A 17,849-nucleotide genomic window follows, 5' to 3' on the forward strand; every position below is an offset into this window, starting at 1 on the left:
ACCCTGAGAAAAGCAACTTGAGGAAGGACAAGTTGACTTTACCTCATGGTTCAAGGTACAGTCCATCATGGAGGGCAAGTCAGGGAAGCAGGAGCTTAAAGTAACTAGTCACATCACACCACAGTGAATGCCTGCAACTAACTACTCAGCTTCCTTTCTCATACAGTCCAGTACCCAACTAGGGAAAATGCCATCCATGCTGTGCAGGTCTCCACCTCAATTAATGCAATCAAGATCATTCCCCACAAGCATGCCCAGAGACCCATCTTCAGCTGATTCTAGATTTTGTCATGTTGACAGCATTAACCATCACAGAAAGTCTCTGATTTGTACAATTACATTAGAATTTTCCAAAAATCCTTCTCTTTTTTTTTAAACTTGGATTAAAGCTATTCTCAGAATGTATCTTTCACATGTTTACTGATACATTTTTTTTACATTTATTCAATCCAAAAAGAACCTGAGAAAATTAATCACTTTTTTTAATGTAGTAATTTTGATTGCATTTGTGTTATATAATTTTGTGTAATTGATTCATTAAGTATTTTCTGAGCAGAGCACTTACTGGCCCCTTTGAGTGTCGATTCAAAGGTAGGCTCATGCCCTTGCTTATTGGTGAAACAGCACAGAAGTGATTCACTTTCTGCATGCTTCACTTTCCCTTCTGAGTTTGACTACATTTGTGTATTTTAAACACCCGTCACCTTAGGAGAAGGTTTTTAAGTGCCTCAGTGGACTTATCCTAAGGAAGTTGACTTGGATAGTAGGGGTTAGATTATAACCTCCTCCCTCAAAGTTTTATTTTCATAAATTGGAAGTGAAATGTGATTTAGTTAACTGTCTGAATTATTAATCATTCCTATCTAAGAAATAAACCTCCAAGAAGTAACAACAGAAACTGTGAGAAACAGTTCTACGTTGAACACATCCTTCCATAAAAGCAGCAGTGTTGAGTGGCCACAGAAGAGAGCTTTCATGGTTTGCCTGGACTTAGCTCTGTAGTATTTGGTAATCTTAGCTCGCCTTAGCTCACTTTCATCATCTGTTTTCTGAGGACTGCATGAAGCTCATAGGAACATGCATGGAATTTAAAAGTTCCCTGTTGTTAGAAAAATACCAGTGGAGTGACACACCATGCTTTGAGGGAGCCAGAGTAATGCATTCACTCAAGTAGCAAGTAACACATCATCAAAAAAAACAGTCATTGGGGCCACTCCTCTTGATTCTAAACTACTATTTCTCAAGTAGGGAAAATCATCCCAAACCATGGCATCTCAGCATTAATAGATTCCATTGCCCTGGCTGAACCTTTGGCCTAAGACATTTTGGTCTAGAAATGGATTTATTGCTGGGTCTGTTGTAATTGGCATTTGGATTCTGTCCACTCTGGTTTTATAGTTTGTGTCTGTAATCCCTTTGCCCTCTGTGCCTTAGGCATACAAACGATATGCTGTTTTCTGGTTGCCTTAGCCGTTCCTATGTGCTGCCCCTATTTTTTCTTCTACTGCTTCATCCTCTTCTGTGTGACTAAATGCTTACCCAGAAACTGAGGAGGTTTCTCTGATCCCCCTTCTTTGTCTTTTACCATCAAAATTAAATTAGATAGCTTCATTAAGACATTCTGATTAAACTTCGTGTTAATAGTACTCTACACATAGAGAGATGCACACATCCCCTTTAATCATGGGAATCAGAATTTGGAGTGATGGGAAGCATCGTCAGTTAAGTCTTAAGTCACTTGGGACTTGAGAAGTACAGAGAGCTGAACTACAGCACCTTGCAGGAGCCCTGGCGGTTGAACAGAAAGTGACGAAACGGCTTTCCTCGGCCAGGAGAGCAGTGGTGGCAGACACTTCTCAGACTTTATGGTCTAGGCCATATCACCTCGCAGTGCTACCTGCTTTGTCCCATTACGAGTCTAGGGTTGACATCTCCCCTGATGTTCTCAGTGTGTTATCCAGCAGACACTTGTTGACCAGAGAAATTAGGGTAGTATGTTTTATGTCCGAGCAAATGGAAGAGGAGGGGAATTGTAGGCCTTATTCTTCATAACCCCCACCCCCCCCACCCCTGCCTCCAGTTAATGTGACTATCTGAAGTTTGACTCAGCTGTCATTAATCTGTTTATTCTTGAAGAACCAAGAGAGACTATTGGAAGAACTCAAACAGCTGCAGAAAGAGGACCTGGCACGGAGGAGGCAGACAGTGGCCCAGATGCCACCACAACTAGTTGAACTGCCGTACAGACGCAGCGAGGTGGAGGAAGACTGGCAGCGCGAGCTGGAGTTCGCCTTTGAGGACATGTACAGTGCAGACAGGAGTAAGGGGCACTCGGGGGCTCTGGCAGTGCTTTTCAATGTCCCGTGGGAAGTCATTTGTAGTAGTGAGCAGTGTTCATTTTGTGATGGGTTATTGTGTAAAAGGGGCCTTAAGATTTTTATAGTCAAGTTCCTTTTTTTCCTAACTATTTTCAGTCATATTAGAAGGAAAACATGTCTCTGTGTTTCTTTATTCAGAGGTGAAAGGAAACCTGATTTTGCATCTTAAGCCAGAGCCTTTGCCTGCCATGTCTGATCAGCTCCAAGATGAAGAACTGGACCTTTCAATGGAGCAAGAAAACCGAGGTGAAGATGAGAACCCTCAAGTGCAGACCCTGACCTAACGTGGTCTAGTGAGACAGGCAGTAAAAGCCTGTAAGCTGAGTGTTACAACTCATGGGAAATAATTGAATCATCAGCTAAGAATTAGGAAAATGTGTTCATTTTAAGCACCGATAATGACTCTCCTGGAAGCAGTAGCAGGAAGTGTCTGCATATTTCTGCCATTAGAGGTCAGTTCCATACTTGTTGGAGGAAGCCATTCACCTGTGATACCATCTGGAGAGCTTCAGGTTGTGTGAAATTCATTTGAAGGCTCAGCAATGTTCAGACTTGACCAGATAATTAGAAATCCTATTACTGCTGGGTACTTCATGTATCATGATGAGTTGTACAGACTTGGATCTCTTATCCTTCACACCGGGCTTCAACGTTGAACTTTCTCACTGGTTGTCCCATAGGTACTTAACACTCATATCCAGCACTTAGTCATCTCTTGCTTACTGAAACCTTTGATTCCTAACTTAAGTGAACAATGGGGGCCAGCACGATATCTCAGTGGGTAAAGGCACTTGCCTCCAAGCTTGATTCCTGGGATCTCCATGGTGGAAGGAGGGAACCGACTCCAGCAAGTTGTCCTCTGACCTCCACATTCCCTTCCCCAGTAAATAAATAAATGTAATTAAGTGAATGATGGTATCACTGTTGCCTGAGGCAGATCAAACAATTTTCTCTTTTACTTCTGTATCTCCTTAAAAACCATCTCCATACCATTGAACTGACCTCATTTTTCCTCTTTATTTCTACCTATATTGCCTTTATGTCCTGCCACTCGGGTTTACATCTCATCTGCCCCTACACCCCTACACTGGAAATGGCTCTGTGGCTCTGACTTGCTGGTGGAGGCTCAAGGTCTTCTCCCTGTCTTTTCTACAAACCCCGAGTCTCACAAGTTTGGTTCTGCTGTGGCTCAGCAGACAGCAGGGTCAGTGCTTACCCATCCTGCTTTTCAGGATTTCCCCAGAAACAGTTTCTTCTGAACAATCTTATTTTCTTGCTAGGCTAATAGTATCTTTAAGAAGACATTTTTTTTTTTAAACCATTTCATCCAGGGCTTAGTTGTTTTAGTGGAGCTTTTTATTCATATTTCTAGTTAGCCAGAATTGAAGCCTATCATTCTCTAAAGAAACACTATTTCCTGCTAAGCCCAGTTACAATCTGGCATACTGTTGCTCAGTCTTCCAGCTTTTCATAAATAGCTAGGAAGCTGGGTGTTGTGGCCCAGCCTGTAGTTTCAGCTGTTCAGGAGGCCGAGCCAAGGACAACCAGGTGTTTGGGGCTGGTCTGAGCAAAATAGCAATACTTTGTTTCTTGAAAACAACAATAACAAAGGGCTAGGGATTCCCATTACCCACCCTTCTTTAAAACTAAGTCCTCTTTGATAAATAATTACAAATAAAAGTTGGCGATGTAGCTCAGTGGTAGAGTGTTTTCCTAGCAGGTGTAAGGTCCTAGGTTCCATCCCTAGTGTGTACACACAAAATACGATGGATGGATGGCGAGAGTTAATCTGCCTTAAAAATGGGTAGGTCACAGACTAGTGGTTAACTGAAAAGCAGCCAGAAAGTATTACTTCAGTACCTGGCTCTGTGTTTATATAGAACTAAGGAACAGGGTAAACTAGTGTGTGGTTGTGAGGTAGAGTGCAGTTAAGTCATCTTTTGGGTGTATTGACTGGAAGGACAAAGAGCCTTGTCAGGGCTGGAGATGATGCACAATGGCCTGGATAATGTTGATAGACACTTAAGTGAAATTTGTTGCACTGAGCATGCAGCTTTTGTACGCTGAATTGTTTACTACATTTTTAATTCTATTAGAACTTTTCTTTAAATATGTATTAAAACATACTACTTGCCAGTTTTCAACCACTGTGGTATTCTTAATTTTTTCTTTGATTAAGCCACAGCACAGTTTGGTTCCCATAGAGAATTTTTAGTTTTGTTCTTAGTTAGCTTATGCTGTCTCTGTGGAATGATGCTTGAAGAAATACCTTGTTTCTGGTTTTTGATAAGTGAAAGGATTTGCTTACAACCACAGAAAAATTCGCTTCAAGTATTAGCAAGAATGATTTGAAAGCAAGTGCTTAACTTCAAGACTGTAAGATTGTTTTTCTCTGTAGCCTGCTAAGAACTGTAAGAAACCTTACAGTGCATGACTCAAACTTAACCTTAGTTACAAGCTGATTAGCAGAGTGAATGTCCTCCTGAGAGTTAAGCTTGAAATTAGTATATATGTATTGTGTTGTTGGAAAATGGTCTAAATTTGAATTTAAGTTTATTTTGTTGAATACACTAACCTTTAAATATTGAAAATAAAGTTGTGCCTTTGCTTAAGTAATTATAGCAATGAAAGTTTTCTTTTTATTTCTTTTTTTTTTTTTTTAGTACCCTTTGCAATGAAGACCCAACAGATCCCCTCAAGAATTCTTTTTAAAAGATTGTTAAATAAGATTCGAAGCCAAAAGTCTCTGTGGACAATTAAATCTGCATCTGAGGATGAAAGTGAAGTGACTTCAAGTGTCAGTGAGCCTGGGAGTAAAGCCCCAACCATGGAGTCGGGAGCTGTGACCCTCGAGGAGGGAACGCTGTCCTCCGAGCAGGAGCAAGGTGCTTTCTCCAGTAGTCCGTTTGATGGCACACAAACCCTCTTCAGATGTTAAAAATGATGCTCAGATGAGTTTGGGGTTTAGCACCGCAGTAGAGATTCAGGGCCCTGGCTTCAGCCTGGAGGGATGGGGTGGGGGTGCATGGTGGTTGTCTCATGCATTCAAAAACAAAGAATAGCAAGCAAATCATATATATAATTCAAGGAGATCTTATTAGTATGATCCTAGTAACCTTGGGAAATATATTTAAGACCCATTCCCCCATTCTTTAAAGTTAACAAATAAGGAAAGGATCTCTGGTGGGAATGTAAAGAAATATAACACACTCAAAAAACACTAATGTGTTTGTCTTTTAATTTTAAAAGTTTTCTAAAAATTCTCATTAAAAACTAAAGATGTGGGGAGGCTGGGCAGAGTGAGCTGATTAAGAGTGCTGGGTTTGGTTCCTAACACTGGAGAGATGGCTCAGAGGTTAAGAGCACTGGCTGCTCTTCCAGAAGACCTAGGTTTGATTCCCAGCACCTGCATGGCAGCTCACAACTGTCTATTACTCCAGTTCTAGGGGATCCAGCACCCTTACACAGACATACATGTAGGCAAAACACCAATGCACATAAAGTAAAAATGAGTAAATCACTAAAAGAAATGAGAAAGGAAAAGAAATGGGTTGGAAGGAGGCTCAGTGTTAAGAGCACTTACTGCTATTCCAGAGGCTTGGGTTCAGTTTCCATCACCTCCTGGTGACTCACGGTCTTCTGTGACTGCAGTCCTACGAGATCAGACCCTCGCTTCTGGCCTCTGAGGGAGGGTACGAGGCAGGCAAATGGTACACAGGCATACAGCCAGCAATTAAATTAATTTAATTAAATTAATCCATACACATACAATTAAAAAAATTAAAGTTAAGAGATAATTCTGCTACTTAAAGGCCACAAAAGAATGCTGCACACGTTAGTGAGTTTCCTGAACTACTGCTGTTGTTCATTGTATGAACTTCTGGAAGTCATTGAACCACATCAGTTAGTTACTTGTAATGTTTAGGCTATTGCTTTCTTATTGTTTCTGCATTATTACTGGTCTGTGGCCACATCTTTGTTCTCTATGCGCGCGTGTGTGTGTGTGTGTGTGTGTGTGTGTGTGTGTGTGTGTGTGTGTGTGTGTGTGTGTGTTTTATATGTATGCTATGCCATATGCCTGGTGATTCTCTCACATCTTTTTGTTTTTAAATATTTATTCAGTTGGTGTGGTGTATGTGTGTGTGCATGCCTGGTTCTGTGCACCTTGTGCACGTGGAAGTAAGTCAGAAGACATCAGAAGATCCTCTGAAACTGGAGTTACAGGTGGTTGTGAGTAAACATGGGTGTTGGGAACCAAACCCAGCACTCTTAATCAGCTCACTCTGCCCAGCCTCCCCACATCTTTAGTTTTTAATGAGAATTTTTAAAAAACTTCTTTAATTAAAAGACAAACACATGTTAGTGTTTTTTGAGTGTGTTATATTTCTTTACATTCCCACCAGAGAGCCTTTCCTTAATTGTTAACTTTAAAGAATGGGGGAATGGGTCTTAAATATTTTTCCAGAGGTTACTAGGATCTTACTAATAAGATCTCCTTGCTCTGATTTCAGTTGTATTTCTTAGAGATTTATCTTTTGGATATATTTTTTAGAAGGTGTGTTTGTATATGTTTGTATATTTTGCTCCCAAACTGTTGAGAGGAAAGAGAGTTGGATTTTATGTTGTATACAAGAAGCCTGGCCTGCATCCTTTACTAGGCCTCCTAACACTTCTCTCGTTTCTCTCCTTTGTGTTTTCTTTTGCTGCACCCATTAGTCGTTGCCCCCAGAGCCCATTCCTCAGCTCTGTTTTCCTTCATTCAGAACTCCCTAGTTCACCTCTCACTCACACTGTACAATATTTTTTATTTACTGATAGCATCTAAAGTGTGTGTTTCCCAAGTTGGCCTCCTTAGATTCAACTCAGTATTTGATGCTTTCACTTTCAGATCTATTACCATCTTAAATTTGCCTCAAATTGAATTCTAGATACTCCCAACCTATACAGCTGCTTTTTGTACCCCCAACTCCCTACAAGTCTCCTACAGTTCAGTACCTGGTAATATGTTAATTTATTTGCTGGAGCAGAAAGGTTTATATCATTCTTGTTCTCTTGTTTCATGACCTACAATCCAAACCATCAGCGATTTTACACCTGACTCACTGTCAGCTTTGTAATATAGCCTGTTTTCTTTACAGGGTACCTGATTGAATTCTCCACCTTTTTATGAGGTGATTCTGTGGTGTTTCTGTCCCTCTTTCAACCTTTGAGCCTCCTTGAGGCCTCTTGCCATTCAGCACAGTGTCCCTTGTCATCCGCCATGCCACTGTAGGTGGCTGAATGAGGGTGCTGTGCAGAATGACTGGCCCCTGGTATGGGGGAATTGGTGTCATAAAATCCCTAGTATCTAGTTAGCCCAGGAAAGGCATATTGACCTTTCTCTAGCACCTCTTTAGTCTTTGATTTTTCTTGTAGTATTTGGCTGGTTAATGTATGTAACTACCAAAAAGATGACTGAGCCTTCACTGAGGGTCCACTTGCTGTGGACCGAGAGAGCGGTTGATCTGATCTAAATAATGCAGGTTATTTTGCTCCCTTTAAGCTTGATATTATCATACTGACAGTGGTATTTGTTACAGTCACGGACTCTGATAGGCTGACGATTGAGTCTGGACCACTGAGTAGTGAAGATAAGCCATTTTTCTGCCAAGCAGGTGCTGGAAAGGAACAAGGTATTTCTGTCACTTCCTCAAATTAAACCTGCGTGGTTCCTCACATCTTTTCCTTCGTAAAGAAGGGTACCATAGTGGGGCCATCTTTCTGAATTATTGGAGCTAATTTTTGTTTGGCGATTCTTGTAGCAGTTGCTGTATTTCCACCTGTCACACCTGTGCCTCAGAGTTCAGTACTGCTTCATCCTCAGGAAGAAGCAGTCAGAATTCGAATGTCAGCAAGACACAAACAGGTAAGCAGGCCCTGGAGCTACAGTTTTGTTTGACTTATTCAGTTCTTCTTAATCTCGGATTGATACCGTGTCTTTAATCTTACATAACATTCGGCTGACAGGATGCTTTCGGTCTCTCCTTACACTCATTTGCCCCTTGGGTGTCTGCTGTGTGCTTCTTTCCCCTTTCTCTTGGTCCTCCTATAATCCCCTTGGCAACACCAATGGCAGATTTAAGACTACTTCGTGGATGAGAAGTCCTTTTGGTGATGACATGTATTTCTTCTTCATGCAATGTATGTGAACTTTTCCCTTGAGAGTCTGTTGTTGTTAGAACAATAGTGCTCTTATTATCTAGATAATGGAGATAGAAGAGCAGAAGCAGAAGCAGTTGGAATTACTTGAACAAATTGAGCAACAGAAGTTAAGGTTAGAAACTGATTGTTTCCGGGCTCAACTCGAAGAAGAAGAGAAAAGGAAGAAGACTCGGCAGCCTGAGGTAAGGATGCCATTGGGAAGCCAGAGGATAGCAGTCATGTGTTTATGTTCCGCCCACCTGACAGATTTCCTCATCAGGATGTGTGCTGTGCCAGTGTGGGTGTGACCAGGTTTGCTAGTGAGCTGTGTGCTGAGCTTTTTGGACTTACCTGTCATTGTAGAAAACAGTAAATTACTTCATTCATTTTTAGGTTTGCCCTGCTCCCATGTCACATGCTACGATTTCTGATGAAGACTGTCACAGGCAGATGATTCGGAACTATCAACATCAGCTTTTACAACAAAACAGGTATGAACTGGGATATAATTTTGTAAGACAGTGTCCTACATCTTTGGGATTTATTATTTGTTTTATATAAAGTTCTAATTGGAATTCCCTTAGGAATTGCCATGATGTTTTCATCAAGGGCAGTGGGAATGTACTTTTTTGTGGTAAATATGGCCAACTTTAGATTGTTACTTACAGGGTTTAATGTATAAATATTTTTTTTTTTAGTTAGTAATTAAAGTAGTAATATTTGTTTTTATATTTGTTTTTGATAGGTTACACAAACAGTCTGTTGAAACTGCCAGGAAACGATTACTTGAATACCAGACTATATTAAAGGAAAGATACCCATCCATGTTAACCACATCACTGATACCTGATTCTGTTATATCAGGACCATCACAGAAATCCCAAAGCCTACTGCTGCATCAGAGCACTGGGATCCATGCCAGAGACTGAAGCTGAGTCTTAGCAAATATCAACTTGTGCAATCCTCACAGGTCCCTGCATTAGATCAAAGTCATAGTCAGGCACTAAGACAGGGTTACTTTTCACAGAGGCAAGGAGAAACAGATGCATCAGAGATATTAGCCAAGCAGTCTGTGGGGTCACGGGAACATCTACAGCATTTCTCTCAAGTGGAAGCACATCAGAGAGACTATGAATTTGTCCCTAAAGATTCTCATGCACTTTCAAGAACTTTGTCTTATGATGGGCCACAAACATTACTGGATGCTGGAGAAGTACCTCAACCACTGAGGGGAATAACTTGTCAAACTTTAGATTCCCAACAGATAACATCAGAGGATAGTGAAAATATATCTTCTAAGCCAACTGAACCTTCTTCATTTCTCCCACTGGTGCCTGAACGTTCTTTTACTAATCTCCCTGTTAAACTTGAATCTGGAAAAGTTCAGGAACCCTTTACAACCATAAGCAAAAGTACAGTTTCCATAAACCACTCGGTAATGGGTCACATGCATGATCAGCCTTTGTCATCCTCAGACACAATCACAGCCCAGCAGGGTAACTTAAAGTTTCTCCAAGAACAGTTAGAACTCCAGAAAGAAGTTCTTCAAGCAAGACAAGAGGCCCAGGAAAAGCTGGCTTTTTGCACACAGAAAGAACTAGAAAAGCAGGCTAGTCTTCCAGTATTCTTCCCATCATCAGCTGGAGATTTCTTTACTTCACTGCCATCTACCTCAGCTGAATCGGGAAAAATCCAGGCATCTTCAGCAGAAAGTGATGCCACTGTTTCCTCAGGCAATATGGACACCCTTTGGGGTTTTTCACTACCTGTCTTATCACAGCAAACTAATTTAGAATTTCTCCAAGACCAGATCAATGTTCAGAAGGATAACCTTCAAGCTAGGCGGGAAGCCCAGGAAGTCTTGTTAGCACATAAACAGAGTAAGCTGGATGAAATTGTACAATCTGAACAGACTGGGCCCTCTGGGCCACATCAAGTGGCTCAGCAGTCATTTAGTTCACTAACATTGGCTGATAGACAATCTAGAAAAATCCAGGAACAGCCTTTACCTACAAACCAGAAAGGTCTTCTCCAAGCCAGTCTGAAATCTCAAGTTCTCAGGATGGGTCTTCAAGTTTTCTACAGCAGATCCTCCCTCTACACAGTAGTTTAAAGTTGCTGCCAGAACGGTTGGCTACACAGAGGGATGCCGTTCAGGCTAGAGGGGAAGCACAAGAGGAATTCCTTCTACACAGAGAAGGAAGTTTGGAAGCACCAGGTCTAGGCCAGGAAATTCTCTCTCCTCGGTGGTTGCTCAGCATTCAGATGCTTCTCGTGTAGTTTCAGAATCTGAGCCTGAGAGGCCCCAGGAACTGAATTCATCTGAGGAGACTATACTTCCCTCTAATCATTTGATCACCCCAGCACTGGAGGAGGAGTCTCGTGGCTTTCCGCACCACGACTTGACAAGACAAGAACAATTTGCAACACTCCAGGAACAGGCACACCTTCAGAGGGTTATACTTGGTGCTGGAAAAGAAATTCAGGAATATGCACACAAAGAAAATGAATTAGAAAAAGGACTTTGTTCTCAACAAACTGGTGACTTGTCTTCTCCATCCCAGGTAGCTGAATGGGAAAGATTCCAGGAGTTTGTATCAGTCAAGAATGATAGTACAGGGCCCTTAAGCCTTAAGATTCCAGGATTTCAGGAAAGACTGCTTAGATTTTCACAACATACATTCCCTCTGCAAAATAATTTGCAAGAACACCAAGAATGGGTAGACCAAGAAAAAGAGAGTTCACAGTTTAGTCCTCAAATTCGGGAAAATTCATCTTCTCAACAGACAGGTTTTTCTTCCTTCATGCCCTCCTTAGGACCCTCATCATGTGTGTCCCTGCCTTCTGCTGCCTCTGGTACCACACAGCAGCCCCTCTCAACAGAGAGTGACAGTAAAGTAACGTCAAGCCATCTTCAGATACCAGAGTTGCAGGACAGACTTTTGAAGATATCCCAGCTTATCCAGCCTCAGCAAGACAGCTTGAAGGCCCTTCAAGAACAATTAGCTACACAAAGGGAAACCATCATCCAGTCTAGACAAGAAGCTCATGAAGAAATACTAAGAGAGTGGAAGGAAAGAGTATTCCCAGAGCAGGTTGGTCCATCTTCTCCCCTGATACCTCAGCATTCATGCGCTTCGTTCTCTCTCTCTGACTCTGAAAGAACTCAAGAACTTCGTTCAACCAACAGTGGTGATGCAATATCTTTAGGTTGTTCTGAGATGCTGGGTTTGCCTGGCAGGGCATTGGGTTTATCACATACTGCTTTACCTCAGCAGAATAATCTGACGGCACATCCAGAGCACCTCCATGCACAAACAAATTCCTTTCATTCTACTGAGAAAGCCCAGGAAGAGTTGGTGTTTCCCAGACCATGCAGATTTGAAGAGATACCTGGTGAACGTTTTATCCAACCTCATCATGGTGACTTGAAGGCACTTCAACAGCAGTTAGATATGCAAAAGAAAGTCATTAGATCTGGCCAGGAAATGCAAGAGGAACTGCTTTTGCAAAGGTTAAATGAATTGGAGCAAAGGGTATCTTGCAAACAGATTAGCTCCTCTTCAGTCTCGTCACAGGTAGCGCTACCTGTTGCCAACTCTGAAGGGACCCTACGATCTTTCCCAACCAAAAGTGATGATACTGAGATACCCAGATCCCGTGGTGAGTATCTGAGCTTTTCACAGCCCCTTCTACCTCAACACAGTAACCTGACAAGACAGTTGGATTTAGAAATGACAAATAAAGAACTGCTTTTGCACAAACCAAGCAGCCAGGACAAAGGTGACTCTCCTGAGCGTGCCATCCCTGCTTTGTTTCTCTCCAAGGAAAGAGAGCACCCATTCATCCCATTACCTTTTGCGGAAGCTAAATCTGAAAGCTTTTGTGAGTTGTACTTACCTAAAAAGGAGCGTGCAGCTCCTTCTAGTGATTCTGTGACCCCAAGATTGCAGAACAGACTTTTGAGTTACTCCCAGCCTGTTTTAACTCAGCAAGACAACATGAGACTTCAGAAGCAGTTGAATCTACAGCGAGAAGCTCTACACTCTAGGCAAAAAGCCCAAGAAGAATTACTTGTGCAGAGACAGACAGCCTTGCAGCAGCAAATTGAAAAACACAGAGAGACTTTGAAAGATTTCTTGGATGTCAGTCAGGTATGTTCTGAATTTAAAACTTCAGCATTACACAAAGTTGTTTAAACTTGATTCCATTTTAATCCTAAACTATCTTCCCTTTAGTTATTGGGAGTATGGAAATTAAAACAAAGATTTACCTACTGCATAAGGTCATTTTAAATAGTTACCATTAAAGAATATCCATCTTCATTTATGAGTTTTGTTTGCAGTGGCTTCTTACCTGACCACAGATAAAGATTGTCAAAAGGACTGGTTAACAGAATTTTTCTTATCGTGTGGTAGATCCTGTTCTCTACTGACTTGTGACATTTGTGTATGAATCAAACTGTATGCCCTCTTTTTCTCTAAGTGTCATATGGTACAGCTGGCATGGTTGGAGGCTGATAGAGACCAGACCTATTGATGACTGCTTACATTTGAGTTGTTGAGAAGACTGGTGTAGTCACTCAGACATTGCCATATATTTATTCTCAGGAATATGAATGGGTCTATTCTATTTTAGGCCATTTCTTACGTTTCGTAGTACAAACAGAAATCTGTAACACCTAGATGTTCAGGAGGCTCTTGATTCTAGAAGTTAAGTCTTATAGTTGTGAAGGAAAAGTAAAGGGTGGGAACCCAGAGGGACAGCAGGTCTAAGCTGTCATCAGGCACAGTGGGAGCTAGGATTGGATGTGGGGCTGCATTTTGCATTAGGGGAGTCTCACCCCTTTAGTGTTGGAAGTATATCTGTTTTAATCTGTCAACATAAAACACAGAGGTTGTTTATTCTAGCTATACTTGGGCATATGGGTTCAGGTTTTTCTGAATAGCATGTTCCACTTGGAAAGTTACAGGAACTTTATAGGCACAGAGCAAAAGAAAATCATAAACTCATGGTGCTTTCCAGGTACATTGTCAGGCCCACTAGGTGGGTGAATTACAGAGATACAGGGAAAACTGCTATAGTGATGGAGCTAGTGAGTCAGCTGAGGTTCTGATTTAAGTGAGATGTAAATCTTGTGGATTCTTCACATGATCCCATAACATACATCCTCATTTCCCTATGCCATCCACTTTTTCAGGCAAGGAAGCTCACAGGTGAGAATGACCTGAAAGTGCAGCCTATAGAACAGCTCAGAGGGTGGCTTCCTCACATCCGAGGCTCTGCTTGGGGAGACTCTAATCAGGAGAGCGCTAGCAGTGCGCAGCCACGTTCAGTAGCTGTCCTTGATGAGCACCGTGGTGAGATGATCCTGTTGTCTGGTGAGCATGCCTCTTTGCCATCATCCCTGCAGCTTGCTGACTGAAGAAAAGCTTCCTGTGTGTTCACAATGTTTCATTTGTTTAACCTTGTCTTTGACCTGATAGGTGAGAGTCTGGGCAAAGAACTGAATGGTAGAGCCTCTAAGCCACCTGTCTCCAAAGTGAAATGTGGTTTGGACTTAAACCAGCATGAGCTTAGTACTATACAGGAGGTGGAGTCACCAGCAAGTGGCAGGACTTCCATGCCAGGTAAACAGCGCGGTAAAATTCAGTGTTTTACTAGTTTGATAGCTTTCTGCCCTTTTTCAGTATACTCAAAGAGCTAGTCTTGAGTACTTATAAAAGGAGAAACTGGTTTACATAAAAATAATCTAAAATTTGGGACCATGGAGATGGCTTTTTAAAGCATTTTCCTGCTTACTGTACAAACCTGACAGCTGGAGTTCAGTCTCTGGATCCCAGGTGAAAAGAGTGAGCCAACTCCCAAAAGTACTCTTCTGACCTCTACATACATGCCATGACACACCTACACACACACCAACACTCACATATTACATGGACACACAAAAATAGAATGTATTGAAGCCCTTATATTTTTGACTTAAAGAAATACAGCACTGTAGGTCGTTCAGTCTCACATGGGGTAGGCCGTGTACAATTTAACTGTTACAGCTCTGAAGGGAAAAGGTATCCTTGCAGTCGGAAGCCAAGGGTTACCTACAGCTCGAAAAGGGAAGGTATCCCAACAAAAGTGTTACAGCCCTGTTTCAGTGGGAGGTTTTCCCCAGCAAAGTGTTAAAACCCTTTCTCCAGGAAAGATTTCCCTAATGCAAGTGTAACAGCTGCTCCAGAGAAATGTTACAGCTCTGCTCAGATTCCTGGAATGTAACAGTTCTGGCCAGCGAGGGAAAGTTTCCCCACCCAAGTGTTGCAGTTCTGTACCACCTGCTCAGCTTGGCGGGAGCCATTACAGCTCTGCTCTGCTCTGCTCTGGCAAAAATTGTTACCCTTAGCATTACGGCTCTGATGGAAAGGTATCCTGGCAGCAGGAACCAAGGAATATCACAGAGTCACACTGTACAACAAACCTCACATAAGAGACTTATTGGGAGAAGAAAAAAAACAGGTGATTGGATGCCTCTCCTTGGGCAAGAAACAGCAGTAACCTGAACGGGATACAGAGCTTATGTAGAGTTTCTTGGGAAGAGGATGGAGCTTTCCAGGGTGGAGATTGGTGGGATTTAATGTCCAAAGATTGGGCTTTTTACTCTGTAGGGTGGAGGCAGGATCCAGCAGTTAGGACAGTGTTCTGTGGGTGGAACCTGGCAGTTAGAGGTCCTCAGGGAGGGGCATGGCTTGAGAGTCTTAAGTTATAGCTCTGCTCTGCTAGGGGGGTTTACCCACAGAAATGTAGCAGGTCTACTTTAATCCGGCCAGAACCATTACAGCTCTGCTCCAGTGAAAGAAAGTCTATATAACAAACCTCACTCAAGAGATTTATTGGGAGGGAGGAATCCAGGAGAGTGGCTGCCTCTGCCAGGGTGGAAGAGGGTAGCCCCAAACTGACCAGGTATAGGGCTTAGGGGAGGAGCTTTCCAAGGTGGAGATTTTTGGGGTGGGGATTGGTAGGATCTCAATTCCTGAGTTTGGGACAAGCTCAGAGATTGATTGGATTTCAGTTCCTGAGTTGGTTAGGAGCAGGGTGTATTTCCTTGGCTCTGGTCTCAGGGCCAAGGTGTTCTTTCACTGGCCCTTTTTACCCTAGAGTAACTAGTTTCTCTGTCTCCCATGGGAAGGCAGGGTGCACACTAACTAGTTTCTCTGTCTCTTCCATGGGAAGGCAGGGTGCACACTAACTAGTTTCTCTCTATCTCCCATGGGAAGGTAGGGTACACACTAACTAGTTTCTCTGTCTCCATAACAAACTAACTAGTTTCTCTGTCTCCCATGGGAAGGCAGGGTACACACTAACTAGTTTCTCTGTCTCCCATGGGAAGGCAGGGTGCACATTAACTAGTTTCTCTATCTCCCATGGGAAGGCAGGGTGCACACTAACTAGTTTCTCTGTCTCCCATGGGAAGGCAGTGTGCTGTGACAGTCTTTATTGTCCCACATTTCTGACACAGTGCTTTCTTTCATGTCTGCCTTCTAGACAGGTTTCAAAGATGAGACTCGGTTCTCTTTTTCCGTCTGCTCTCTACTCCCACTACTCTTCTCCTACATCTTAATGGAGGGTTTTTGTTTTGTTTCTAAACAGACTCTCACTTTGTAGTCCTGGCTGACCTGGAACTCACTATGTAGACCAGCCTGACCTTGATCTTTTCTTGTATCTTTTATAAGATAATTATGCCTAAAACACTGGCTTTACCAACAATCGAACAGATTTATTTGTTTACCATACTACTTTTATGTCCAGACAACTAAAAGTTCCTTCCTGAAATCCTTGAATTTCTTAACAACCTTTAGAGTCACCAGATAATTTTCTTGATGAAATTTCCTAGAGCAGGGCTTATGTAGGAGAAAATTGGCTTTTTGTTGATAAAAAGGCACATAGGAGTGAAATGTTATTATCAGCTGTTTGGGTCAAGCCATAAACTAAGATGCCTTTGTTTCTTACTGAAAGATTGTGGGAAGGTGGGGAAACAGAGAGCCCTCCAAGATTCAGTGCCTTTCTGTTCATAGTAGGAGAGAACATAAGTTTCATGAAACGAGAGGATTTTATCAGTGGTTTTGGAAGCTTTTTTCCCTTCAGGAATTAAACACTTTACCTAATTTAGAATGATTGTGAGGGAAGCCCTTGTCACTGATTCCAGTAGTTAATTGAATCATGTTTGAGATTACAAAAATGCCTTCTTGTCTAAAGAGAAAATCCACTTCCTCTTTAAGGGTTGACCCCTCCCTTGATGTCCTCCTAACACCCAGTAAATTACTATCTCTTAGTTCTCCTCTTTGAGCTCATAGACCCGCCCACTTTCCATTCCCACTCAGTCCTGACTGTCGTGTTTGGTTTGTTTTGTTTTTTTGGATGGCTGCATTAACTCCCAGCATCATTCTTTGTCTCTTTGAAGCAGAGCCTTGCAGTGTAGCTCAGACTATGCTCAGACATATGGTCTTCTTGTCTCAGCTTTCCAAGTGTTGGGATTAAGTATGTGTACCTGGCTAAACAAGGTCATTCATAAAAAATGTCCTTTCCCCCAAGGAAATGAAAACTGGTTGAGGGAAAAGTGGAAAGTCTTGCAGTGTTTTTAATTCACAAAGTAAAGCTTGGTTGAAAGTTCATATGTAAGGCATTTAGAGGGACACAGATTGATAATTAAGTTGGGTACACTAATATGTACTGATGTTTCTTTTCTCTTTTGTACTTTTGTTGTTGTTGTTTGCTTTCTGGATAAATTTCCTTAATTCTTTTATTCCACTGTTTGTTTGTTTCTGAATTTTTATTTTGATTATCCAATTGCAGTTAACAGAAAGTCATTTTCTCTGGTTCTTCCTACACACACCACCTTGGTAATATCCTACTTTTGTTTCATGAATACAAAATAGGAGTTACTTTAAAAGTTAGTTTTTGGTTTGGTTCTCTATTTTCTATTGGTCCAAAATTTTATTTACTGTTCAATTTCATGGAAAAGGTGGGGCATTTTCATCAAGGACCCTCAATAGGACAGTCCAAGCCTGTCTGGTGGGAGTAAAAGAATATAAAGGTCTGACTAAACAACCAGCACTTATCTTCTTGCTGTATAAATTGAGCCTTTAAGAGTTCAGATTTTTAAAAATTATTATCTAAATGGCCATTTTAGATGATAAAACAGCCATTTATGCACTAGAGAGGTGTTTCAGAGGTTGAACACTTACTGCTCTTCCAGTCCCCAGCACACAACCATTTTAACTCCAGTTCCATGAGATCAGTGCC

General features: G+C 41.8%; 1 protein-coding gene across 1 annotated transcript in view; it reads left to right on the forward strand.

The window, feature by feature from the left end:
- The window catches only part of Cep295 (centrosomal protein 295), a 41,710-nt gene that overhangs the window by 15,107 nt on the left and 8,754 nt on the right, over window positions 1–17,849 (forward strand). The window contains 13 exon segments of the mRNA XM_037207744.1: window positions 2,137–2,320; window positions 2,517–2,624; window positions 5,042–5,263; window positions 7,958–8,050; window positions 8,180–8,283; window positions 8,621–8,761; window positions 8,952–9,049; window positions 9,304–9,437; window positions 9,440–10,585; window positions 10,588–10,767; window positions 10,770–12,712; window positions 13,759–13,939; window positions 14,045–14,188. Coding sequence (XP_037063639.1) covers window positions 2,137–2,320; window positions 2,517–2,624; window positions 5,042–5,263; window positions 7,958–8,050; window positions 8,180–8,283; window positions 8,621–8,761; window positions 8,952–9,049; window positions 9,304–9,437; window positions 9,440–10,585; window positions 10,588–10,767; window positions 10,770–12,712; window positions 13,759–13,939; window positions 14,045–14,188 — 4,678 coding nt within the window.

This window comes from Peromyscus leucopus, chromosome 7 (genome assembly GCF_004664715.2).
Source record: "Peromyscus leucopus breed LL Stock chromosome 7, UCI_PerLeu_2.1, whole genome shotgun sequence".
Taxonomy (NCBI): domain Eukaryota; kingdom Metazoa; phylum Chordata; class Mammalia; order Rodentia; family Cricetidae; genus Peromyscus; species Peromyscus leucopus.